The 26,774-nt window shown below is 61.7% G+C and overlaps 3 protein-coding genes across 5 annotated transcripts; all 3 read right to left on the reverse strand.

Annotated features, from left to right (window-relative positions):
• Positions 1-1,264: 1,264 nt before the first annotated feature.
• SV2A (synaptic vesicle glycoprotein 2A) lies at positions 1,265-10,367 on the reverse strand. 2 transcript variants are annotated; one of them, XM_057421785.1, is made up of 13 exons: positions 9,776-10,367; positions 7,322-7,902; positions 5,982-6,162; positions 5,742-5,893; positions 5,524-5,657; positions 5,029-5,118; positions 4,797-4,907; positions 4,610-4,698; positions 3,606-3,770; positions 3,381-3,514; positions 2,487-2,690; positions 1,999-2,158; positions 1,265-1,622 (listed from the first exon to the last, which is right to left on the reverse strand). In XM_057421785.1, the coding sequence occupies exons 2-13, from the start codon at positions 7,896-7,898 to the stop codon at positions 1,439-1,441; spliced, it is 2,181 nt and encodes a 726-aa protein (XP_057277768.1). In that variant the 5' UTR covers positions 7,899-7,902; positions 9,776-10,367; the 3' UTR covers positions 1,265-1,438. The 2 variants fall into 2 exon arrangements, with proteins under 2 accessions (XP_057277768.1, XP_057277758.1); XM_057421775.1 differs by having other exon boundaries at positions 7,322-8,045; positions 9,776-10,366.
• A 1,753-nt stretch (positions 10,368-12,120) lies between these two features.
• Positions 12,121-17,597, reverse strand: SF3B4 (splicing factor 3b subunit 4). Its single transcript, XM_057421798.1, has 6 exons — positions 17,537-17,597; positions 16,354-16,482; positions 15,644-16,186; positions 14,978-15,172; positions 13,005-13,175; positions 12,121-12,608 (listed from the first exon to the last, which is right to left on the reverse strand). Exons 1-6 carry the CDS (start codon positions 17,568-17,570, stop codon positions 12,424-12,426), a joined length of 1,257 nt encoding a protein of 418 aa, XP_057277781.1. The 5' UTR covers positions 17,571-17,597; the 3' UTR covers positions 12,121-12,423.
• A 1,244-nt stretch (positions 17,598-18,841) lies between these two features.
• Positions 18,842-26,420, reverse strand: MTMR11 (myotubularin related protein 11). 2 transcript variants are annotated; one of them, XM_057421728.1, is made up of 14 exons: positions 26,280-26,420; positions 26,085-26,197; positions 25,470-25,545; positions 25,259-25,401; positions 24,916-25,151; positions 24,725-24,812; positions 24,549-24,637; positions 24,336-24,457; positions 24,196-24,259; positions 23,959-24,029; positions 23,711-23,886; positions 23,460-23,630; positions 19,794-20,045; positions 18,842-19,035 (listed from the first exon to the last, which is right to left on the reverse strand). In XM_057421728.1, the coding sequence occupies exons 1-14, from the start codon at positions 26,314-26,316 to the stop codon at positions 18,952-18,954; spliced, it is 1,722 nt and encodes a 573-aa protein (XP_057277711.1). In that variant the 5' UTR covers positions 26,317-26,420; the 3' UTR covers positions 18,842-18,951. The 2 variants fall into 2 exon arrangements, with proteins under 2 accessions (XP_057277711.1, XP_057277723.1); XM_057421740.1 differs by lacking the exon at positions 25,470-25,545 and having other exon boundaries at positions 25,259-25,351.
• Between the last annotated feature and the right edge of the window lie 354 nt (positions 26,421-26,774).

Here is a 26,774-nt window from a genome sequence, read left to right on the forward strand (position 1 = left end):
GGGGTCCTTTGGGAGAAATTAGGATGTTTTGGAGAGGTTTTGGGGTCATTTTAGGGGGGGATTTAAGGATTTTGGATCCATTTGGGATGTTTTGGAAGGGATTTGGGGTCCTTTGGGAGAATTTAGGGACTTTTGGAAAGGATTTAGGGTCATTTGGGGGGGGATTTAGGGCCTTTGGGGTCATTTTGGAGCCATTTGGGACCTTTTCAGAGGGATTTGGGGTCATTTGGGAGAATTTAGGGTCTTTTGGAAAGGATTTGGGGTCTTTTCAGAGGGATTTGGGGACTTCTGGATCACTTGGGAGGGATTTTGGGGAGATCTGAAGAGTTTTAGGTCATTTGGAGGGGATTTTGGTCATTTTGGGAGTATTTTGGGGGGGGATTTGGGGTCATTTTGGGCACTTTTCCGTTGGTTTTCCGTTGTTTTAATTAATTTACAAACATCTAAAAACTACAGCACGGCACAACTGCGAACGGACAGAACTTGGGGGGGGGTCGGGCCCCCCCAGGACCAGCTACACCGAGGGATGGGGGCGGGGGGGAAGGAGGAGGAGGAGGCGATGAAGCACACGATTGCTTGGGGGGGGCTGCTCTACATCGTCGGGGGCTTCCCATGATGGGGGGGCTTCCAAAGTGCTTTTGCATAGACCAACACTTCCCATCCTCTGCTGGGGGGGGCACAGCGACAGGGGCCCCCCTGTACCCCACTTTTTTGGGGGGCCCCCATGTACCCCGTTATTTAGGGGGGCGCTTTGTGCTTTGCAAACCACTGGTGGCTTTGTGCTTTGGGCTGGGGGTAAAGGGGTGCTGGGGGGGGAAGGGGGTCCAGGGTGCACCCCCCCATCAGCACCCCAAAGCAGGAGCATCTTTTAAGAATGAGCTCAAAGTCACTAAATAAAGGCAGTTTGAGGGGGCTGCACCCCCCTGCACCCCAAAACACAGCTGGGACCCCCTTGCAACCCCTCAAACCGAGCTGTATTTGGGGGGGGGGGGTCACTGCACTCCAAATTGCTCCATGCCCCAAAGGGATGTGCACCCCAAGCATTGTGCACCCCCAAACTGCAGTACCCCCCTTCTGTTCCCCATCCTGCTGGGTTTGGGGGTGCAATGGGGACCCCTTCCCCTGCCCTTCCAGATGGGGAAACTGAGGCATGGAGCCTTCGTCCTCCTCCTCCTCCCAGGGATGTTGGGGTCCCCCCAGCCCCCCCAGGAGCGAGCAGCTATTCACAGAGGGATGACACCAAGGGAGGAAATCGGGGGGGGGGGGGGGTGTGTCAGGAATATGGGGGGTCCAAGTGCAAATGAAGTTCCCAAATGCTCCAAGAAGACGTTTCACAGTGTCTAACGAGACTAATCCCCCCGGAAGGGGAGCTGGGATTTGGGAATGGGGGGGGGGGGGTGGAGAGGTAAAGGGAAGGATTAGGGGGGTCCCCCCCCCATCACTGCAGGACTTGCCCCCGGGTCTCAGGCAGTTTGAGGGCCAAGGAGCTGCCGAGGGCGAGCGCAGCCGAGGCCAAGAGGATGGGCACGGCCTTGGTGATGCCCACGAAGGAGGTGAAGATGCTGATGCCCAGCACGGCCGCCAGCTTGCAGAGAGCGTTCAGGAACCCAAACGCTGTCGTCCTGCGGGGAGGCAGGGTGTTGGGATGGCACCCATGGTGGTGAGGGGGCACCCATGGAGGTGAGGTCCCCACCAGGCCCAGCGCGCTGGGGCAGGGGGTACCTGGGATATGGTACCCAGCAGCGCAGCCAGAATGTGGTACCCAGATGTGGCAGCCAGCACGGCAACATCTGGCAGGCAGCAATGCCTCTGGCAGCCAGCAACACATCTGGTACCCAACACCCAAAGCCTTATGCCCAGAACCTGGCACCCAGGACCTGAAACTTCACCCCCAGCATGGCAACATCTGGCACCCAGCACCCAAAACCTTGTGCCCAACACCCAAAACCTTGCACCCAGGACCCAAAACCTCACCCCCAGCACCCATAGGCCCCGCACCTCTTATCGGAGGGGTAGAGCTCCACAGTGAGCACGTCGAGGGCATTCCAAGAGGCGATGCTGACGCCACCGAAGAGGCAGAGCAGCGCGATCATGGCTGATTCACTGTTCCCAAAGGACAGGAAGAAGCAGCTCACGCAGGACATGACACTGGACCCAGCTGCAAAGGACATGGGACACGTCAGGGGCATGCAATGGGAACAAGCATCCTCCTCACTCATAGGAAACCATGGTCGTAGACCCATTGGGTAGGTTGGAAGGAACCTTCAAGGCCATCTTGACCTGCCCCAGGCAGAGACACCTTCCAGCAGAGCAGGTTGCTCCAAGCCTTGAGCATTCACCATTCTCTGGGCAACCCTGGAAGTGTTGGATGGGGCTTGGAGCAACCTGCTCTAGTGGAAGGTGTCCTGGGTTGGAGCTGGATGAGCTTCAAGGTCCCTTCCAGCCCATTCTAGGGATCTGTGGATCTCAGCATCCTTGATGCCCACCCAGCATGCGAAGGCGGCCGATCTTGTCCATGAGGAGGGCAGAGACGATGTTCCCGGGCAGGACGGCCAGGGTGCCCAGGAAGCTGACGAAGTAGATCATGTAGGCGTTGTTGTCGTCACTGAAGTCGAGCTGGCAGCCCTCCTTGTTGTGTAGAAAGGTGCTGTTCACCACCTGGCTGTTGATGAACTTGTACTCAAAGAGATCTGTGGGCATGGAGAAGGTTTGGTGGGGTCAGGTCCATCTCCATCACCCTCTACTTGGGAACCATCTCCATCCCTTTGGGGACCATCCTTAACCCAACCCCATCTCCATCAACCCTTACTTTGGGGACCATCGTGGTGGTGTCACCCCCCTCTCCATCGCCCCCTGCTTTGAGGACCAATTCATCTCCTTCACTTTAGGGACCATCTTGGTGGCATCCCCCCCATCTCCTTCCGTTTGGGGACTAACCTCATCCCGACCCCCATCTCCATCACTCCCCTGCTTTGGGGACCATCATGGTGGCATCACCCCCATCTCCATCCCTTTAGGGACCATCCTCACCCCGACTCCCATCTCCATCACCCCCTTCTTTGGGAACCATCCCATCTCCATCACTTTGAGGACCATCTTGGTGGCATCCCCTCATCTCCAACCCTTTGGGGACCATCCTCACCCTGACTCCCATTTCCATCATCCCCTGCTTTGGGGACCATCTTGGTGGCATTTCCATGCCTTTGGGGACCATCCTCACCCCAACTCCCATCTCCATCACCTCCTGCTTTGGGAACCATCCCATCTCCATGCCTTTGGGGACCATCCTCACCCCAACTCCCATCTCCACCACCTCCCTGTTTGGAGACCATCCCATCTCCACCCCTTTGGGGCCCATCTCCAGCCCTGGCCCCGCTGACCCGTGTTGTAGAACATGGTGGAGATGAAGGTGCAGTTCTTGAAGAAGGTGTTGCTGGACGTGACGTCCTCGAAGTAGCACTCTTCGAAGAGCGAGTCCTCGAACGTCACCGACTTCATCTTCAGGCCGATGAACCTGGTGGGGCGGGAAGGGGCGGCATGAGCCGGGATGAGCTGGGATGAGCAGGGATGGGGCAGGAGCAGCGGGAAGGGTCCCCAGGACACACTTGTCGTTGAAGTACTCGCCGCCGCGGTGGATCTGGTTCTCGAGGGTGAAGTTGAAGGTGAAGTGCCGCAGCCTCTCGCGCGTGAAGAGCTTGGTGCGGGAGGCGTAGTCCATGTTCTGCAGGTGCTTGATCATGTCCGGGAACCACACGGTCAGCCCATAGTAACTGCAGGAGACAGGGGTGAGCCCGGGCGGTGCTCCCAGTGCAGCCAGCTCCATCCCAAACCATCTCATCCCATCCCATCCCATCCCATCCATCCTTTCCCACTGCTGCCCATCCCATTGCATCCAACCTTTCCCACTGCTGCCCATCCCATCCCATTGCATCCAACCTTTCCCACTGCTGCCCATCCCATCTCATCCAACCTTTCCCATCACTGCCCATCCCATCCCCTCCCATCCCATCCCATCCAATCCATCCTTTCCCATCACTGCCCATCCCATCCCATCCCATCCCATCCCATCCATCTTTTCCCATCACTGCCCATCCCATCCCCTCCCATCCCATCCAATCCATCCTTTCCCATCACTGCCCATCCCATCCCCTCCCATCCATCCTTTCCCATCACTGCCCAACCTATCCTATCCTATCCTATCCTATCCTATCCTATCCTATCCTATCCTATCCTATCCTATCCTATCCTATCCTGTCCTATCCTACCCTATCTTATCCTACTCTGTCCACCCCATCCCATCCTATCCCATTGCTGCCCATCGTATCCTATCCCATTCCATCCATCCTTTCCCACTGCTGCCCATCCCATCCCATCCCCTCCCATTGCATCCCATCCATCCTTTCCCATCACTGCCCAACCTATCCTATCCTATCCTATCCTATCCTATCCTATCCTATCCTATCCTATCCTATCCTATCCTATCCATCCCATCCTATCCCATTGCTGCCCTTCCCATCCCATCCCATCCATCCTTTCCCAACGCTGCCCATCCTATCCTATTTATCCCATCCTATCCCATTGCTGCCCATCCCATCCCATCCCAGCGCACCTGAAGGACATGGTGAACCACACTCCCATCATCATCAGGGTGATGCGGCGGAACTCAGGTGCGAAGCACTGCTGGAAGTTGCTCCAGACCTGCGGGACACAGGGGTGACAATGGGGGACAATGGGGTGACAAGAGAGGACACAGGAGGGTGACAAGGGGGGGACACGGGGGGGGGGCAGGCCCTCACCTGCTGTGAGAGGTTGAGCACCCGCACAAGCCAGCGCCGGTGCCACGTCCCTGTGTCCGCCTGGATCTCAATGAGCTCGTCCTCCCGCTTGATGGTCTTGATGTGGGTGACCTGTGGGGCACAGCACGGGGACAAGGGAAGCTCTGGCCCCGGGCCTCAGCTCCCCCCACCCCAGTGTGATTCCTGGAGGTGGGAATGTGCAGTCCCTCCTGCAGCAATGGGGGGTCCTTACCGAGAAGACCCGCTCGGGGTGGCCCTTGGCTCGCATGTTGGTGTCATGGACCTGCTTCAGCACCATCCAGGCCTCGTCGTGTTTGCCGTTCTGCAAGGCAGCACTACGCTCACCCCGGGGCCCCTCCTGCATCACCCACTTTGGGGTCCCTGTTCGGGTCCCACCACCCACTTGGGGGTCTCTGACCAGCTCCTCCCATCTCCATCACCCACTTGGGGGTCCCTGTTTGGGTCCTTTCATCCCCATCACCCACTTAAGTGGTCCCTGTTTGGGTCCCTTCATCTCCATCTCCATCACTTAAGGGGTCCCTGCATGGGTCTCTATCTCCATCACCCACTTAAGGGGTCCCTGTTTGGGTCCCTTCATTTCCATCTCCATCACCCACTTGGGGGTCCCTGTTTGGGACCCTTCATCTCCATCTCCATCACTTAAGGGGTCCCTGTTTGGGTCCCTTCATCTCCATCACCCACTCAGGGGTCCCTGTTTGGGTCCCACCTCCAGGAAGAAGCGGGGGCTCTCGGGCATGGTGGTGAGCGCCCCAATGGCGAACACCGAGGGGAAGGCGCAGACCAGGACGAAGACCCTCCAGCTGTGGAACTGATAGGCTGAGCCCATCTGGAAGCTCCATCCTATGGGAATGGGACAGGACGCTGTGACGGTGCCGAGCCCCACCGCAATGGGGGACATGGGCTGGTGCTGGGGGGTGTTCTCACCATAGTGGGGGATGATGGCCCAGGCCATGGCAGAGGCGTAGATGCCCCCGATCATCCAGAACATGCAGAGCCAGCTCAGGTGCTCCCCGCGCTTCTCCTGCGCCAGGAACTCCGAGAAGTAGGAGAAGACGATGGGGATGGAGCCCCCGATGCTGGGGAAGGGGGGGAGCACAGCACAGGTCACCCTGCACCCCAGCAAAGGGGGTTCAACGGCGACGGGGTCGGGTGCATCCCCCTTACCCCATGCCCGAGAGGAGGCGGCAGAAGAGGAAGGTGCCGTAGCCTTGGACGAAGGAGGAGAAGAAGGCGAAGACGCTGTTGACGGAGAGGGAGATGAGGAGGCACTGCCGCCGGCCCAGGCGGTCCGCGAGGCCGCCCCACAGGAACGCACCCACCATCATGCCCAGGTACACGATGAGCCCTGGGGGGACAGACACGCACAGAGACATCAGTGCTGGGGGGGCACGGGGACACCTGCGTGGTCCTCTCTGCTCTGTGGTGGCTGTGGGGCAAGGAGGTGCCGTGGAGAAGGGGGAATGTGACCCCCGCAGTGTGTCCTCTGCACCCCCCTGTGCCCCCCATCCTCCCCCTGTGCCGCTCTGAGCCCCACATGGACCAACCTCCCAGCACCCCCATGTGCCCCCCCATGTCCTCCTCTGTGTCCCCCTGTCTCTCCTGTGTCCCCCCATATCCCATGTACTCCTCTATATCCCATGTCCACATCTCCCCATCAGCCCATATCTGCCTGGGAACTTCCCCATGTCTCTCCCCTCCAAACCCCATATGTTTTGGATCCCACATACCCCATGTGCCCCTCGATATCCCATATACCCCCCATATCCCATGTACCCCTCCATATTCCATCTGTCCCCCATATCCCATATACCCCCATATCCTATGTACCCCTCTATATTCCATTTGTCTCCATATTCCACGTACCCCTCTATATTCCATTTGTCCCCCATATCTCATGTACCCCTCTATACTCCATGTCCCCCCATATCCCATGTACCCCTCTATATCCCATATGCCCATCTATATCCCATGTATCCCCATATCCCATGTATCCCCCCATATCCCATGTCCCCCTCTATATCCCATGTCCCCCCATATCCCATGTCCCCTCATATCCCATGTCCCCCTCTATATCCCATGTCCCCCCATATCCCATGTCCCCTCATATCCCATGTCCCCCTCTATATCCCATGTCCCCCCATATCCCATGTCCCCTCATATCCCATGTACCCCTCTGTATCCCATGTCCCCCCATATCCCATGTCCCCTCATATCCCATGTACCCCTCTATATCCCATGTCCCCCCATATCCCATGTCCTCTCATATCCCATGTACCCCTCTGTATCCCATGTCCCCCCATATCCTATGTGTCCCCCCATATCCCATGTCCCCCATATCCCATGTGTCCCCCCATATCCCATATGCCCCTCTGTATCCCATGTCCCCCCATATCCCATGTCCCCCCATATCCCCCCTATCCCATGTGTCCCCCCATATCCCATATCCCCCCATATCCCATGTCCCCCGCTATACCCCCTGTCCCCCCACACCCGACCCCCCTCACCCAGCATGCCCTTGTTGGAGTCGGACAGGCACATATCCTTCTCGGCGCTGGGCAGGACGAAGCCCACCACGAACACCTCCACCCCATCGGCCATGAGCGCCAGGCCCAGCACGAAGTAGAGGGTCCACTGGAAGCGGCCGTGGCCGCACTCCTGCAGGATGAGCTCGTATTGCTGCGCCAGCTCCTCCCGGTCCTTGCGCCGCTGCCCCTCGCTGTCCGCCAGCGCCGCCGTGCCCGCGTCGGTGCCCAGGCGCTCGCCCTGCCCCGAGTGGCGCCGGGGGATGCCCTGGTACTCGCCCTCGTAGATCTCGTCCTCCTCATCGTGCCCCTCGGTGGCGTCGCTGGAGGCTCCCTCCTCGTCGTTGCCGCCCTCGCCCCCCCGGTAGTAGCCGTCCTGCGGCGCGTAGTCCTCGTCGTCCTCCTCCTCCTCGAAGCGCGAGTAGGAGCGCTTGGTGTACTCGTCCTGCACGCGGTCCATGCCCCTGCTCACCTTCTTGGCCGCGTGCTTCTTCACCTCCTTGGCGATGTCCTTGGCGCCCCGGATGAACGCCGTCCGGTCCCGGAAGCTCTCATCCATGGTGCTGGGATGAGCCGGGACACCGGGATGCGATGGGGAATAGGAAGGGGGGGGGGGGCCCTGTGTCTGTGTCCTCACGCCCGGGGACCGAGGTGGGATGCGGGGAGACGAGGGACGGCGCTACCCATCCGCGTGGTACCGGCTGACCTGCGGAGCCCGGACACAAGCAGGGGATGGGACAGGGTGGGAATGGGCCTGCACCCCACCTCATCCCCGGGTTTGCTCCGCACCAGCACCCCTCATCTGGGGTGGGAATAGGAGGATTTTGGAATGGAAGGAGATGGGGTCTGGGGACACCATCTCTGTGCCCTCTCCTCTTGCTTGGAGAATCAAAGCTCTCAGGGGGGTGCCCGAATTCAGCAGGACTTAGACACCCATTGACCAAGGTGGATTCTCTGATGTCAAATAACGTGGCTGAGCACAAGCTACGGCGCTTGTTCACAGAACCAGGGAATGGATTGGGTTGGAAAGGACCTCAAAGCTCCTCCAGCTCCAGTCCCCTGCCACAGGCAGGGACAGCTTCCATGAGCCCCCTTTGGGGAGCCCTGTGTGACCCCCAGGCTCAGATCCATGCCAGGGATCCCCCTGCAGGTGCCATGGGGAGGCTTCCAGAAGGGATCTGGCTGTGGCTTGTGTTTGGTGGGAGATGAACCAGGCACCCCAGGGCAGAGCTGGGGGCACCCTCAGCACCTTCAGGGAGGAAAAGGGCATCCGGATACATCCCAGAGGCTTTGTCCTGGTGCCCTGCACCCCAGTCCCAGCCCTCCAAGGCCAAGGGCAGGCAGAGCATCCCCTGAGCATCCCAGCGCTCCGGTCCCGCAGACCCCCGGCTGTGGGGCGCAGCAGGAGCTGAGCCGTAGGGCAGGGACGCAGCCGGCACCGCGCGTCCTTCCCTCCGTGAGCCAGGCAAATCCACGGCTATAATTAGCCCGGATGGGAGCCCCCAGCGGCTCTGCGCACCCGGGGCCGGTGCTGCGGCACGGCACGGCCCCAGCTCCCCAGTGGAGCCCTGCAGGTGCTTTGGAGCAGCATCAATCTATCCATAGCCCCCTGCCCTCTCCCCTCCGGCTGGCCGGGAGCAGCCCTTTCCCTGTCCACATCCCAGGGATCCCATCCCGGATCCCCTCCTTGGGTTCAACCCACTGACCCCCAAGGCCCCTGGAAGGAGCTGGTTGATGGCCAAGGTCATTTTGCTCCATGCCATTTGCAGGTTCCTGCGGTGCTTCCCGATGCTGATCTATGGATTGGGATGTGTCAGGAGCCAGCAAAAGGAAGAGGGGAGCGGAGAGAGGCCGGATACCCCGTGAGGAAGAGGATGGACCAGGGAGCAAGGTCACAGCTCGGCCCCGTGATGGGCAGAGCTGGAACAGTCACCATCGGCCTGAGCCAAGGTTATGGGGCTCTGGACCACGCATCCATGCGGAGCATCCGATGGATGCACAGAACCTCCTCACGGCGGGGGTCTCATGCTGGGCTCCGCGTCCTCCCCTCCTCAGCCTTTCCCAGAACATGGCGACAAGGAAGAAGAGTTTTAAATCACCCACGTCCAAGGTCATCTCCCAACACCCCCCCGGGACTGACTCCCCAAAGCCACCACATTAAACATCCATCCCTGTGCTGAAATCCCTATCCCCATCGGCAGCGATTCCCGGCCCTCCGGCGGCGCGGGAAGGGCTAAGGAGAGGCTGTTCAACACGCATGGAAAAAGACATGAACAAGGCTGGAGGCAAGGTTTTCCAGGACAAAATGGCCACAGCAAGTGGGAAGGAGAAGCTGAATCCCTGATCCATCAGATGCCGGCTTGCAGGATGCTAATGGAAAGCAGTGGGAAGAGGAGGGGGATCTGCCTGATAAAAGGAATTTCTTTCTCTCCTTACCTGTCTCCGCTCCAGCCCTTCTTCCGGAGGCTGCCTCCTGTGCGGCAAGAAAGGATGCTCCAGGAGGAGGAAGGATGCTGTGACGGAGGAAGGATGCTCCGGCAAAGGAAGGATGCTCTGACAGAGGAAGGAAAAGCTGCTCCAAGAGGGATCCAGCAAGGAAACAGCTCCCGGGTCCCGTGTTAACGCCGCAGCCTCCGAGCGCTGGGAGAGTCCATTGCAAGAGCCCAGGGAAGGGAGGGAGGCGGTGGGGAGGGCTGTGCTGCAGCACTGCGCCGGGGAGGGGGGGACAGCGGCAGGATGGGGGGGTCCCCCCTCGCCTCGGCTCCCAACTGGAGGCAATGGGAGGGAGAAGCCTCCCCCAGGGTGCCCACGCTCCCAGGGAGCTCCCTTGGGAATGGGGTTCCCGTGTTGGAGCCGCGGGGTCCAAGTGGCGACAGGTAACTGTGGTTAATGGAGGGGGGGGTACAAGGAGCTGCCCCAATCCCAGTTCCCCTCCGCAGGGATTCACGTGGGATTCGGGATCGCTCGCCCCCCCCTATGGCGACCGCAGCGCAGGCTGGAACATCTGAGTCACGGGCTCCTCGGGGCTGGATTCGGATGGATCGGGATCAAATCCTCGCTGCCAGAGCCGGGCGCTCCGCAGGAACAGGGCACAAATGCCTCCAGCATCGGAGGGGGCTGAGAGGGGGGTGAGGAGGAGCGTGGTTATTGCAGGGAGGGATGGGGGACAGAAACCTGGAGGAGCTTGGGACAAGGGATGCAGGGGCAGGACAAGGGGAATGGCTTTAACCTGCCCGAGGGGAGGCTGAGATGAGCTCTTAGGCAGAAGCTCTTCCCTGGGAGGGTGCTGGGACACTGGAATGGGTTGAATGGAGAAGCTTTGGCTGCCCCATCCCTGGCACTGCTCATGGGGCTTGGAGCATCCTGCTCCAGTGGAAGGTGTCCCTGCCCGTGGAACTGGACGAGGGGTAAGCTTCCTTCCCATAAACCACTCCATGGTGATTCTGTGGGCCAAACCGACCCCAGTTTAACCCTGGATCACCGGCTGCCGGTGGGAAATCAGGATCCTGAGCCTCCTGCTCCTGCCTCCCACATGCAATGAGGTGGGCCAGCCTCAGCCTCCAGGACGTTACAGCCCCAGAGCTGTGATCCGGGCACTGGTTTCACGGCGCCCGGGCTGTGCATCCCTTAAGGAGAGGATGAGGGGCAGTGTCCTGGGTGCCAACCCCAGCCTGGGACAGCAGGAACTCGGCTCTCAAACCAGGCAGATGGGGCCAGGGACCAGCCCACACCAGCAGCACCAGCACAGGGACTGGAAGCTGAGGAACTGAGCTCCTGTTGGGAGCACCCCCACAAGGGGGGATGCAGGAGAGGCTGATGCTGTGCCCCTGCTGCCGTACCCGCGGCTCATCACGCGCCCCAGCACGGAGCCGCATTGGCCTGGGCTGCACTGGTGAGCACAGCTTCCCTATGGCCCCCCCGGGCCTGTCAGGCTGTGACTCATGTGCCACAGTCACCAGGGTCCCCCTCCCTGCTGTGTCTGCTGTGTCCGAGCAGCCAGAGCTCAGGCTCAGCCCTGAGGCTTTAATGGGCATCACTAGAGCAAAATGCATGGTGGCAGGGAATGGCTCCTTCCTGTCCTGAGGGCCTCCAATCGTGTTGGATTTGCCACGGGCATAAAACCAGGAGCACTGGGGAGCTCAGCACCGTGGCAATCACAAGCTGCACACAGCCTCCATCCCCTCATGCATACACCCCAGGCCAAGCCGGACTCTTCCCGACTGGAAACAACTGAGAGGGTTACAGACATCATCACTTCCTCCCAGCCTGTCTGGACCATGGGAATTCCCCTCTTCAACAGGGAAGACAAGGATCTGTGCTTGGAATGGCCTTAAGCTGATGAAGATGAGCTCTTGGGGAGAAGCTCTTCCTTGTGAAGGTGGTGGGTAACCAGAATGGGCTGAACAGAGAAGCTGCCCCATCCCTGGCAGTGTTCAAGGCCAGGCTGGATGGGGCTTGGAGCAACCTGCTCCCAGTGGAAGGTGTCCCTGCCTGTGGAACTGGATGAGCTTTAAGGTGAATTCCAACTCAAACCACTCTGGGATTCCACAACAGAGCAGCTGAGGTCAGTGCTGAGCCCTTCCAGTTCATCTCGAGATCCTGCAGTGGTTCCTCACGTGCCAAAGGCAATGGGAGCAGGAGTGACAGAGCTCTCCCACTTCCCTCCCCATTTCCCAGCACCGGATTTCTCTGGCCATCACTTATCACGTGTGGCTGCTCCCGAGTCAGCAGCTCCTCAGTGCCAGACAGGCAGAGCCTCCTCCTGCTCTCAGAGCCCCTGCTTCAGAGAACGCTTTATTTGTAAAGGGGAGCTCACTGCTTTACATAGAAAAAAAACAAAATCCTCCTCAAAGCACGGTGAAGTAGCTTCAGGGTTGGGAGAAGTGGGAAAGGAGGGAAAATGAACACTATAAAAACCCACGGGGAGCAAGATGTGGAGAGGGAAAGGCAGAGGTGGGAGGTGGGACCGGGAGGGGGCCCCCTGCCCCTCCTGGATGAGGATGTGTTAGCACAGGGAGGAATGAAAGTTTGAGGACACATTGAGGAGGGTCCCCAGCAGGGAGGGGGCCTCGTCACAGCCATGTTCAGGGCAAGGGACCCCTCAAGGGTCCCCGTGGGGGCACCCCAGGGGGCCTCTGTGCAGGCCTGGGGGGCAGGGGCACCCTCTGGTAGCCGTAGGGTGGTGGGCGAGGGGGCCCGTTGTAGCCGTGGGGAGGCATCAGCGGAGGAGGCCCACGCATGCCGTGGTGGGGCATGGGGCCTGGGTGACCTGTGGGGACAGAGCAGAGGAGTTAAGCACCGTGGGGAGACATGGAACAGCCAATCCCCCCCAAACCCCAGCCAGGGGTGCCCGTGGTTCAGGCCAACATTCCCCCTCTACCAGCAGATGCCGGGGGAGTCTCCCCGAGGACCCCACAGGCCTCAGGAACCCTCCCTGCTGCTATCCCAAGGTGAGATAAGGGGACATCACCGTAGTGCAGATCCCCACATCACAACGGGCACAGGGAATGCCCTGAGACACCCTGGCTTAGCAGCTCTTGCTCCAGGACACCTCCGGCATCACCTCCTTCCCATCCACCCACACTGAGCCTGGAACGATGGGCACCAAGCACTGATCCCACCCACAGCAACGCACACACACCACCTCCTGCAGGCACCCACTTACCCATGGGCGACCCAAAATGAGGTCCTCGGGGCGGCATACCCATGGGTGGGGGCCCAGGGTGCGGCATGCCAGGCGGGGGCCGTGGGGGGGGCTGGCCCCCAGAGCCCGGGGGTCCTGGGTGATGCTGGGCCATCCCTGGTGGTCCATGGTGCACTTGCATGGGAGGGATTCCTGTGGGAATAACACATTAAGGGATGCCCACGGCAAGGGCAGAAGCTTAGAGCAGCTCCCAGTGCTTAAAGGGGCTACAAGAAGGCTGGAGAGGAGCTTTGGACATGGGATAGAGGGATGGGATGAGGAGGAATGGCTTCCAACTGGAAAAGGGAAGAGTTAGAGGAGATCTTAGGAAGTTCTTCACATGTGGGTGGTGGGACACTGGAATGGGTTGAAGGGAGAAGCTGTGGCTGCCCCATCCCTGCAGTGTTCAAGGCCAGGTTGGACAGAGGGGCTTGGAGCAAGCTGCTCTAGTGGAAGGGGTCCCTGCCTGTGGCAGGGGGCTGGAACTGGATGAGCTTTAAGGTCCCTTCCAACCCAAATCATTCCATGGAAAAGGAGATTAAAGAGGAGGAAAAGCAAAGCTCCCGCACAGGAGGCAACAGACCCAATAAATGCCACCTGGATGTCATTGTGTGTGGTGACACCCAGTGTGGCATGGCCCTGGGATGGGGCTCAGTAAGGAAGCACTTCCCTCAGGGATCTGGGGCAGGCTTCCTGCACTTGAAGCTTGCTCTGCTCCGAGCACAGAAACCTGGCTCCCCCAAACCTGCTCTTCCCCTATTCCTCTTCTCCCTCTCAAACCCAACAAACCACAACTTCTTCCCCTCTCCTCATCGTGGCTCTGCAAGGCCTGGGTGTGGAAATGCTCCCTCAGGCTTCCCTCTGCTGGGTGTAATTGGCTCCTCTAAAGCCTGGAAATCCCTTTTGTAATCGGGAATGAGCAGCAGCCATCTGGTCCCTCACAAAGCCAGAGCCACCAGCACACAAAGCCCCCTAATCAGCCAGGGGGGGAGAAGGGCCCGGCGCAGGGCTGGGTTCAGAGCAGGCAGGACTGATGCAAAGAAACCCCAAATTAAACAGCAAATTCCATTTGCATCTAAACCCAGAGCCTCCACATCCACACTGCTCATTCCCCGGGAAGACAGAGCTAAAAATGGCAGGAAATCCAAGAAACATTCTGTGCTCGTGTCTGGAATTAGCCTGGCAGAGCTGCAGACTGTGAGAAGAAGGTTCCCACTTACTGGAATTATTTCACACCAGAGGAAAATGAGGAAGATCTGGAGCTTTGTCCAGGATGTTAACAAAGGGGTTGGGGTTTGTGGGACAAGGATTTGGGATTTCTGGGGTTTTAAAGGACCAGAAAAGCACCCAAGACCTTCAACACCTGCACCAGACCCTGCCCTCCTGCAACCTGCACCTTCACAGCGCAAGGAAACTTGACCCAAGCGGATGCTTCCCAGCAAGGCACAACTTCCTAAATCACGAAAGAGCTTCCCAAATGCTGCCGGGCCCCTGCTCCAGGCTATTTTTTAACACAGTTTAGAACACCCAGCAGAGGATTCCAGAAAGCAGGCGCAGCACCGGGGAGGTGACGCACTCGTTTCTACGCAGCCTCTCCCTGTTCCTTCACCAGGCTGCGGAGAGCATCATCCCAGGCAAGGATGTGGAGTTGGGAGCCCCCAAAACGATCCCATTTTATACAAGGGGAAACTCAGGGAAGCAAAAGGAGGAGAGGGGGATTGGGAGGAGAATTTATCCCACTCCCAAGAACTGGGGAGGTGGTGGGGGTTTCGATGGAGAAGAGAAGGCTCAGGGGATCTTACCGCTCCCTACAACTGCCTGACAGGATGGAGCAGGAGGAGGCTGGGCTCTGCTCCCAAGGGATGGGACAAGAGGAAATGGCCTCAAGCTGCACCAGGGGAGGTTTAGGTCGGACATTGGGAAGAGTTTATCCATGTAAAGGTGCTCAGGCTTACCTGGATGGTGCAATCCACCCGGAGGGAAGGGGTGCGGGTGAGGTGGGTGCCCCGCGGTGGGTGCAGCCCCAGAAGGGGGCCCGGGGGCACCGGCGCCAGGTGGCATAGGAGGGGGTGGCATGGCAGGAGGCATCCCGGGAGGCATCGCTCCGGGGGGTGGCACCGGAGGCGGGAATGATCCTGGGGGTGGGAGACCTGGGAAGAGAAACAGCAGGAATGTGGTGAAGTGGAAAAAGCAACCCAAAAAGTGGTGCCAATAATTCACCAGCAGCTCCACAGGAGGCAACAACAACAGAGCTGGGGCTGCTGAGCCCGGAGAAGCTGTGGAGAGCTCAGAGCAGCTTCCAGTGTCTGAAGGGGGCTGCAAGGATGCCAGACAGGGACCTTCATCAGGGACTGGAGTGATAAGACAAAGGGTGATGGGTTCAGACTGGAACAAGGGGGATTTAGGTTGGAGATAAGGAAGAAGTGAGGGTGCTGGGACACTGGAATGGGTTGAAGGGAGAAGCTGTGGCTGCCCCATCCCTGGCAGTGTTCAAGGCTTGGTTGGATGGGGCTTGGAGCAAGGTGCTCTAGTGGAAGGTGTCCCTGCCCATGGCAGGGCTTGGAGCTGGATGAGGTTAACCTCCTTTCCAACCCAACCCATTCTCCCCACCATTTACCCACCTGGAGGGGTGACACCGGGTCCCAGCGTGGTGACAACAGGGGTGGGGACAGAGGGAGGAGGAGGAGCATCAGCAAAGAGCTGATGGGGCCGATCCGCCTGCGAGAGTGGGTTCTGCGCTGCCAGCAGGCGCTCGGCGGCCGAGCCGTGCCGCTCGCCCTTGGAATCCTTCTTGAAGGCATAGGACACAGTGATGGGCCTGTTGCAGAGGTACTGTCCGTTCATGGCCTCGATGGCAGCATCCGAGGCATCAAAGCTGGCGAAGTTGATGAAGGCATAACCCTTGGAGTTGCCCGTGTCGGGGTCTCGCATGATCTTGGGTGTCTGCAGGATGACCCCGAAGGCGCTGAAGGTGTCGTAGAGCAGCTTCTCGTCGATCTCGGGGTCCAGGTTGCCGATGAAGATGTTGGCCCCCACGTCCAGGTTTTTGTTGTGGGCTGAGGCTTTGTTCACTCGGATGGGCTTCCCGTACAGCTTGATCATGTTCATGATCTTAATGGCATAATCCGCGTCCTCCTCGCTGAGGAATTCCACGAACCCATAGCCTGCAATGAGCCCCAAGGCAGAGCTTGAGGAGAGCTTCCAAAGCCGCTTGAGTGAGGGGTGAGGAACCACAACTCCCCCCTTAAAGGGAGATAACCCCCCCCGGGGCCCTTCACCTCCCTCCCCCAGAACCCTCCTTCCCCCCTGCCATGCTCCAGGGGGATCTCACCTTGGTGCTGCCCCGTGACCCGGTCCTTGGGCATGTGGGTGTTGACCACGGGGCCTGCCTGGAGGAAGAGCTCCCAGAGCAGCGGCTCGCTCACCTTCTCGTCCAGCCCCCCCACGTACACCGTGGCGTCTGCACGGGGGGGGAAGCAAACCCCAGTGAGCCTGGCAGCACCCGACGGGGGCTGAGGCTGAGAGCACCCAAGGCAAAGGCAGAGAGACCCCCGCAGCGCTCAGTGCCCGCTGTGCTCCCCTGCTCCCTAAGGAAACCCAGACCCCTCCATCCCAGCTCCCGTTACTGCACGTACCCAGTGCCCACCTTGTGCCCGCCCCGGCCAAGGCTCCCCGTGTGCACAGGCAGCACAGAGGCTCCTCACAGACACCCCCCCCCCTCACAGACCCCCATCCCCTGCCCCTCCCCCCCCCGCCCCTCACAGACCCCCATCCCCTCACAGCCCCTCCCCCCCCGCCCCTCACAGACCCCCATCCCCTGCCCCTCCCCCCCCCGCCCCTCACAGACCCCCGTCCCCTGCCCCTCACCCCCCCTCCTCTCATAGACCCCCGTCCCCTGCCCCTCCCCCCCCCGCCCCTCACAGACCCCCATTCCCGGTCCCTCATTGACTCCCCCCGGCCCCTCACAACCCCATCTCGGCTCCTCGCCCCCCCCCCCCCCCCCCACCCCTCACAGCTCCATCCCCTGCCCCTCACCCCCCACAGACCCCCATCCCCTGCCCCTCGCCCCCCACACTCCTCACAGCCCCATCCCCTGCCCCTCACCCCCCACAGACCCCCATCCCCTGCCCCTCAACTCCTCACAGACCCCCATCCCCTGCCCCTCGCCCCCCACACTCCTCACAGCCCCATCCCCTGCCCCTCAACTCCTCACAGACCCCCATCCCCTGCCCCTCACCCCCCCGCCCCTCACAGCCCCCCATTCCCGGTCCCTCATTGACACCCCCCGGCCCCTCACAGCCTCATCTCGGCTCCTCGCCCCCCCCCCCGACTCCTCACAGACACCCATCCCCTGCCCCTCACCCCCCCTCCCCTCATAGACCCCCATCCCCTGCTCCTCAGGCCCCTCCCCTCACAGACTCCCATCCCCTGCCCCTCCCCTCCCCTCCCCTCACAGACCCCCATCCCCGGTCCCTCACAGACTCCCCCCGGCCCCATCCCGGCCCCGCGCTCACCCTGGTTGCGCTCCGAGATCGGCCCCGCCGCCATCTTTGCCCCCTTCCCTCTCCCGCCCTCGCGGTGCCGCCGCCGTCACGCAACGGCGCCGTACGCTGTGACGTCACCGCGGGCGCCAGCCCCGCCCCTCCCTCCCCTTCCCCTACTCCTCCCGCGGATGGGAGGTGACGTCACGGCAGCGCGCGGGGAAGGCGCGGCGGCCATGTTGGGTGTGGGCGCGCGGCTCTGTCGCGATAGCGCCTGTCGTGAGCAGCGGCGATAGCGCCCTCAGGGGCAGGGGTCTCAGTGCCCGGATCTGAGTGCTGGGGGATCCCGGTGCTGGGGGATCCCAATACCAGGGGAATCCCAATGCTGAATGATCCCGGTGCAGAGAGATCCCAGTGCTGGGGGTGCCAATCCCCAGGGAATCCCAGTGCCGGGAGATCCCAGTGCCAAAGGATCCCAATACCAGGGGAATCCCAGTGCCGGGGTCCCCCCCTGCACCCCCCTTGCAGCACACACACACACACACCCCCCACACACACGCACTCTCACACCCACACACACCCACGCTCACACCCCCACTCACCACACACACCCCACACCCACACCCACACCCGCACCCTCACACACCCACACCCGCACACACGCACACCACACCCGTACACACACACCACACGCATGCACACACACACACACACCCACCACACACACCCACACACGCACACCACATGCGCGCACACCCCCACACCCCCACACGTGCACACCCACACGTGCACACACACACACACACACACACACACACACCCCCCCCACACACATGCACACACACACATCCCCCCACACACACATGCACACGCGCACACACACACATCCCCACACACACGCACACACATGCACACACACACACACACACACACACACACACACACATGCACACGCACACACACACACACACACACACACATCCCTACACACACGCACACATGCGCACACACACACACACACCGCCCCACACGTGCACGCACACACATCCATCCCCGCACACACACACACGCACGCGCACACACACACATCCCCCACACACACACATGCACATGCGCGCACACACGCACACACACACGCGCACACACACCCCCCTCACACGCACACACATGCACACGCGCGCACACGCACACACACCCCCCCACACGCACACACATGCACACGCGCACACGCACACACACACGCGCGCACACACACGCGCACACACACACGCACACACCCCGTTCTGACAGGCTCCGCACGTGCACATCCAGCCCCGAGCAGCCAAAGCTCGGCGGAGGTAGCAGGAATTTAATGGGAGGCAAGGATCCAGCGGGTGCTGGGGATCCCATCCCGGGCTCCTCCCCATGGCGGGGGCCCATTCCCGGAGTCCCATGGCGGCCCCGTGTCCTCAGGCAGTGAGGGCGCTGAGCCGGTCCTGCAGCAGCAGCAGCTCCTCTGCCAGCCCGGCCGGAGACGGAGCGAAGCGCCCGCGCTGCGGGAGACAGGGAGGCACATGGGGGGGAGAAAGGGGGGATGTGGGGGGGAATGGATGGACATGGGGGTGGGTGGATGGACGTGGGGTTGGGTGGATGTATAAGGGTTGGATGGGTGGACAAGGGTTGGGTGAATGGATAAGGGTTGGATGGGTGGACAAGGGTTGGATGGATGGATAAGGGTTGGATGGATGGATAAGGGTTGGATGGGTGGATAAGGGTTGGATGGGTGGATAAGGGTTGGATGGATGGATAATGGTTGGATGGATGGATACAGGGTTGGATGGATGGATACAGGGTTGGATGGATGGATAAATGTTGGATGGATGGATACAGGGTTGGATGGATGGATAAGGGTTGGATGGATGGATGGATGGATACAGGGCTGGATGGGTGGATAAGGGTTGGATGGATGGATGGATACAGGGTTGGATGGGTGGATAAGGGTTGGATGGATGGATAAGGGTTGGATGGATGGATAATGGTTGGATGGATGGATACAGGGTTGGATGGATGGATAAATGTTGGATGGATGGATACAGGGTTGGATGGGTGGATAAGGGTTGGATGGATGGATACAGGGTTGGATGGATGGATAAATGTTGGATGGATGGATACAGGGTTGGATCGATGGATGGATACAGGGTTGGATGGATGGATAAGGATTGGATGAGTGGATAAGGGTTGCATGGATGGACGTGGGGTTGGGGGGTGGATGTGCGGCTGGGCCGTGCCCTGGTCCCCCCGTGTGCGGTACCTGAGCCTCGGGCAGCCCCCGCAGGTAGCAGCGTGCCCAGAGCCGCACGGAGGGGCCCGCGGCGCAGGGCAGCAGCAGCCCCAGGGGCGGCCGCCCCCCCCCCGGCTCCCCCAGGCTCTCCAGGCTCGGGGCCCAGCGGGAGCGGTGCGGGGGGGAGCGGCCGCCCCTCCAGGGCAGGGGCTGGGCTGACAGCGCGCCCTTGGTCAGCACGAACACGGGCCCGGGCCCCGCACCCGGCCAGGGGCTGGCAGGCTGGGAACAGAGAGGGAACAGGGATCGGGGGGGGGAAGCCAGAGGGAACGGGGAATGGGGGCAAAACCTGGCATGGGGCAACTCCAGGGGCGCACACGGCACCAGGAGGGGGTTCAGGGCCAGGGTGGACAGGGCTTGGGGCAACCTGCTGCAGTGGAAGGATGGATGGACATGGGGTTGGATGGATGGACATGGGGTTGGATGGATGGACATGGGGTTGGATGGATGGACATGGGGTTGGATGGATGGACATGGGGTTGGATGGATGGACATGGGGTTGGATGGGTGGACATGGGGTTGGATGGGTGGACATGGGGTTGGATGGATGGACATGGGGTTGGATGGATGGACATGGGGTTGGATGGGTGGACATGGGGTTGGATGGGTGGACATGGGGTTGGATGGATGGACATGGGGTTGGATGGATGGACATGGGGTTGGATGGGTGGACATGGGGTTGGATGGGTGGACATGGGGTTGGATGGGTGGACATGGGGTTGGATGGATGGACATGGGGTTGGATGGGTGGACATGGGGTTGGATGGGTGGACATGGGGTTGGATGGATGGACATGGGGTTGGATGGGTGGACATGGGGTTGGATGGGTGGACATGGGGTTGGATGGATGGACATGGGGTTGGATGGATGGACATGGGGTTGGATGGGTGGACATGGGGTTGGATGGGTGGACATGGGGTTGGATGGATGGACATGGGGTTGGATGGGTGGACATGGGGTTGGATGGGTGGACATGGGGTTGGATGGATGGACATGGGGTTGGATGGGTGGACATGGGGTTGGATGGGTGGACAGGGGGTTGGATGGATGGACATGGGGTTGGATGGATGGACACGGGGTTGGATGGATGGACACGGGGTTGGATGGATGGATATGGGGTTGGATGGGTGGACATGGGGTTGGATGGATGGACAGGGGGTTGGATGGATGGACAGGGGGTTGGATGGATGGATATGGGGTTGGATGGATGGACATGGGGTTGGATGGGTGGACATGGGGTTTGATGGGCGGACATGGGGTTTGATGGATGGACATGGGGTTGGATAGGTGGACATGGGGTTGGATGGGTGGACATGGGGTCCTGGTGGATGGACATGGGGTTGGATGGGTGGACATGGGGTTGGATGGGTGGACCTGGGGTCTTGGTGGATGGACATGGGGTTGGATGGGTGGACATGGGGTTGGATGGATGGACATGGGGTTGGATGCGTGGACATGGGGTTGGATGCGTGGACATGGGGTTGGATGCATGGACATGGGGTTGGATGTGTGGACATGGGGTTGGATGGGTGGATGTGAGATTGGGTGAATGGACACAGGTTTGGAATGGGTGGATGTGGGGTTGGATGGGTGGATATGGGGTTGAATGGGTGAATGTGGGATTGGGTGAATGGACACAGTTTTGTGATGGATCAACATGGGGTTGGATGGATGGGCATGGGGTTGGATGGATGGGCATGGGGTTGGATGCGTGGACATGGGGTTGGATGTGTGGATGTGAGATTGGGTGAATGGATATGGGGTTGCATGGATGGACGCGGTTTCGGGATGGATGGACATGGGGTTGGATGGATGGATATGGGGTTGGATGGATGGACATGGGGTTGGATGGGTGGACATGGGGTTTGATGGGCGGACATGGGGTTTGATGGATGGACATGGGGTTGGATAGGTGGACATGGGGTTGGATGGGTGGACATGGGGTTAGGTGAATGGGCACAGTTTTGGGATGGATGGACATGGTGTTGGATGGGTGGACATGGGGTCCTGGTGGATGGACATGGGGTTGGATGGGTGGACATGGGGTTGGATGGGTGGACCTGGGGTCTTGGTGGATGGACATGGGGTTGGATGGGTGGACATGGCGTTGGATGGGTGGACATGGGGTTGGATGGATGGGCATGGGGTTGGATGGGTGGACATGGGGTTGGATGAATGGACATGGGGTTGGATGCGTGGACATGGGGTTGGATGCGTGGACATGGGGTTGGATGCATGGACATGGGGTTGGATGTGTGGACATGGGGTTGGATGGGTGGATGTGAGATTGGGTGAATGGACACAGGTTTGGGATGGGTGGATGTGGGGTTGGATGGGTGGATGTGGGGTTGAATGGGTAAATGTGGGATTGGGTGAATGGACACAGTTTTGTGATGGATCAACATGGGGTTGTATGGGTGGACATGGGGTTGGATGGATGGGCATGGGGTTAGATGCGTGGACATGGGGTTGGATGTGTGGATGTGAGATTGGGTGAATGGATATGGGGTTGGATGGATGGACGTGGTTTGGGGATGGATGGACATGGGGTTAGACGCCAGGGGTTGGAGCTGGATGAGCTTTAAGGCCCCTTGAAACCAACCCATTCTAGGATTCCATGCAGAGTGCCCCAGATCCACCAGGAGGGCAGGAGGGGGGTGTCTCATGCAGCATGTGGGTGCCCTCCCCATGGAGCAGCCCCCCAGAGCCGAGCCCTGACTCACGCTGGGCTGAGGCTCTGCAGTGCCGGGGGTTCCCAAGGCAGCTCCCGCCGGGTTCCGGAAGCGCTCCCGCTGCTGCCGGCTGTAGCGCAGGCCCCATTCCCAGACCTCCGGCAGCACCGTGGAGCCAGGCTCCCGGCCCCCGCTCACCGGGTGGTAGCTCTGGCTGCGGGGCCGGTGCTGCAGGGGGGAAACGGGAGCTTGAGGTGGGAGCAAGCCCCAAGCTGGGAAACTGAGGCACAGAGGGATGCGGCCAAGCAGGTTCCATCTCTGAACCCAACCCATCCCTGAACCCGGCCAAGCAGGATGGGGAGGATCCATTCCAAACCCATTCCTGAACCCGACCAAGCAGGATGGGGAGGATCCATTCCAAACTGATCCCTAAACTCAGACAAGTAGGATGGGGAGGATCTGTCTCCAAACCCATCCCTGAACCCGGCCAAGCAGGATGGGGAGGATCCATTCCAAACTGATCCCTAAACTCAGACAAGTAGGATGGGGAGGATCTGTCTCCAAACCCATCCCTGAACCCGGCCAAGCAGGATGGGGAGGATCCATCTCTGAACCCAAACCCATCCCTGAACCCGACCAAGCAGGATGGGGAAGGATGCATCCCCAAACCGATCCCTAAACTCAGCCAAGTGCGATGAGGAGGATCCATTTCCAAACCCATCCCTGAACCCAGCCAAGCGCGATGGGAAGGATCCATTCCAAACGGATCCCTAAACTCAGCCAAGTGGGATGAGGAGGATCCATCCCCAAACCCATCCCTGAACCCGACCAAGCGCGATGGGAAGGATCCATCTCTGAACCCAAGCCCATCCCTGAGCCCATCCAAGCGGGATGGGAAGGCTCCACCTCCAAGCCCATCCCTTCAGCCCGTTCCTGGGGCCTTGCTGCGGTGCCCCCCCCTCACCAGGCTGCCGTGGCCCCGCTGCCGCTGGCAGCTGAAGAGGAAGGTGCTGAAGTAGGGGGTGAAGCTGCTGTCGTGCAGGGCCAGCAGATAGGCCTCGGTGAAGCCGAACGCCGCCGGGAATTGCCGCACCAGCTGCCACGTGCAGTCCAGGAACAGCAGGAAAACGGGAGCCTGGCAATGGGGGGACCCGCATTGGTCACACAGCTCCCCCCACGACAGGGGTGGGTGGTGGGAAGCAGCGGGGGCCTCACCTCCTCCCAGGGGCTGTCACAACGGAGGAGCCCCAGCCGATGGGGAAAGGGGTGTCCGGCTGCCACCCATTCCCGCTGGAGCAGGCTCTGGAAGCCGGGAAGGGTGCGGGAATGGGGGTCCCCCAGGAGCTGCACCAGCGAGGCCAGCAGGCAGTTCAGGTCCCGGTCCGACGGCTCTGGGGAGGGGTGAGGTGATGGGGGGGGTCTCCACCAGTGTCCCCCCATGCCGGGGCTCCTCATGGAGCTACCTTGCAGGAGCACGGTGCAGCGTCTCCCAGCCAGCAGCGATGCCACCTCCACGGCTTTCCTCAAGCAGCTCCTTAGGGACGGAAAGGGGGGGTCAGGGCACCCCAAAATGGGTCCCTGTGGGCACTGTGATCACCCCACAGACAGCAGGTTTGGGGGCGGACACGCTCCATCCATCGTGGGTGTTTCGAGTGCGCGCCCCAGGAGCTGAAGCCCCCCCGTTGCCATCACTCGCTCACCGGACGTGGTCCAGCCACCGCGTCCCCTCCAGCGCCGAGAGCCACTTCTCCTCCGCCGCGGCGCCTGGGCGGGATGGGGGGGTCAGGACCCCCATGGTCGGGGCTGGGGGGTCCCCGCTATTGCCACCCCCCCCGCTCACCGGGCAGGCAGAGCGCCCGCAGCTTGAGGTGTGCGAGCTGGATGTCGGCCGGGCCGGGCAGCTCCGCGGTGCGCACCAGCACGCAGGGCCCGCGGCCCCCCAGCAGCAGCGCCTCCAGGCACCTGCGGTGGGGCACAGGGACCCCCGGGTGGGGACGGGCTGGGGGCAGCATCCCCAGGACCCCCCCGCCCCTTCTCCCCCGTCGGGACTCACCTCGCGTCCTCGCTGCCCGGCTCCGACCCCGCGTGGAAGGCGGCGGCTCTGAGCAGGGCGCTGCCGCCCGGGTGGTGCCAGCAGAGGCGCTGTGGGACAAACACGGGGACCCCCCCCCCATTGTCACCCCCCAAACCCCTTCCCAACACCCCCCCAGCGCCCCCCGCCGCACTCACGGGCACCCGGCGCTCCTCGAAGTGCGCGAAAAGCCGCTTGAGGTCGTGGTCCAGGAGCCCGCTGGGCACCCACAGGTACCGGGGGAGGCTGCGGGTGTCCCCCCGTCCCGTTATGGGTGGCGGAGGGAGCGTGGGTGCTCCTGTCCCGCCTTGGTTTGGGGCCACAGCGTGTGCGTGTCCCCAGCACGCACCTTGGGGCCATGTCGAAGCGCTCATTGACGGCGCTCACCCTCCAGCCTGTGGCTCCCTGGCGCTTGAGCTCCTTCTCCCAGTCCCGCAGGCTCTCGAAGAGCAGCGTGGCAGAGGAGCCGTCCTCATCCTCCTCATCCTCACCCTCGCCGTCCCCCGGCCGGGCTCCATCACATCCCTCACCTGTATCCCCCAACCACGCAGCCTCCTCCCGCGCCTGGGCAATGGCGTTGGCGACCTGCAAGGAGCAGGAATGGGGTTCAGCCCCCCAAAGCCTCTGCCCTGGAGGCTGTGGAGCACCCCAGGAGCCTCCCCGCCATCACCACCGCATCCCACCCTGCTCACCCGGAACGCCTGCGGAGCCAGCCCGTTCTCATGGAAGTGGAAGCGGAGGAGGCGGAAATCCCGGCAGAAAAGGGCCAGCTCCTCTGGGATGAACTTGAGCGTGGAGGCGCCCGTCAGCACCTTGGGCTTGGTGAAGCTGCTGGCTGGGGGCGTGAGACGGGGTCAGTGCGCGCTGAGACCTGCCCGACTCATCGCACGGGGCCGCCGTTACCTGCCACCAGCTTGCGGATGCAGGGAAGCGCCACCTCGTGCTCGCTGGGCAGGAAGGGCCGGGGGGAGCCGGGGCCCTACGGGAGAGGGGGGAGAGCTGGAAGCTGCCCCCTGGGAAGGGCGAAGGGGCCGGACCCGGACCCCGCTGCCCTGTCCCGGCTGGAGCTGAGCCCTTGACCCCCCTCCCACCGAGTCCTGCAGCGAGGTGAACGCAATGGTCCTGCAGCCGGTGAGGATGGATGGGGTCCGGGATGGGGCTGGGATGGGGCTGGGGTGCCACTGGGATGGGGTGGTGGATGGGGCTGGGATGGGGTCAGGATGGGGGAGGGAAGCTGTGGAACGGGGTCCGGGATGGGGCTGGGATGGGGATGAAGCACGATGAGGGTTGGGGTCCCCTGGGCCGGGCGGGGGGCGGGCGGCAACGCGGGGTCCCATTCCCTGCCCCACTCCCTGTCCCTTTCTCTGTCTCTTTCCCGTTCCCTTGCCCCGTTCCCTGTCCCGTTCCCTCTCCCGTTCCCTCTCCCGTTCCCTGTTCCTCTCCCGTTCCCTTTCCCGTTCCTGATCCCGTTCCCGATCCCGTTCCCTTTTTCTTTCTCTTTCCCGTTCCCGGCCGCACCTGCGCGGGCACGAACGCGACGCGGCGGTTGGTGCAAAGCAGCGTCCCGGGGACGGAGCCGTCGCTACCGCAGCGCTGCCGCGCGCCCGCCGCCTCCTCCAGCACCAGCTCCCCTGCGGGGAAGGCCGCTGGGTGCGGGGGTGCCCAGGGGCAACGCGGCCCCCCCGAACCCCGCGGCCCCGGCCCCGGCCCTACCTGGGAGGCCGGGGAACGCCGGGCGGCGGCCGCTCATGGCGCGGGGACTTTGCCCGGGCGGGCCCGGAGCGGCGGCGGCGGCAGCGGAGCAGCCCCGGGGCCCCGAGCGCTGCCGCCTGCCCCGGCCCCAGCTCCGGCTCCGGTCCCGGCCTCCCGCCCTCCGCGCCCGGGGCCCGGCGGGGCGGAGCGGCGGCGGCGGCGGCAGGAGGGCAGCGCTGCCAGCGCCCAGCCCGCTCCCTGCCTGGCCCCAGGCCATTCCCTGCCCGCTCCCAGCCCGCACCCTGCCCGCTCCCTGCCCGCACCCTGCCTGGCCCCAGGCCATTCCCTGCCCGCTCCCCGTCCACAAAGTGGGATGAGCCCCTGGCCTCCGGCACCCCGTAAGGATGGGATTGGAGGGGGATCCCATAGCCCAGGGCACCCCTCAAGGGATGGATGGTGCGGGAGGGGGTACGCACAGCACCCAGCACCCTGTGGGGCATGGATAGCGCAGATTGG

Source organism: Pezoporus wallicus, unplaced genomic scaffold, assembly GCF_028554395.1.
Source record: "Pezoporus wallicus isolate ANWC-B61680 ecotype Strahan unplaced genomic scaffold, APGP_CSIRO_Pwel_v1 contig_9473, whole genome shotgun sequence".
NCBI lineage: Eukaryota > Metazoa > Chordata > Aves > Psittaciformes > Psittacidae > Pezoporus > Pezoporus wallicus.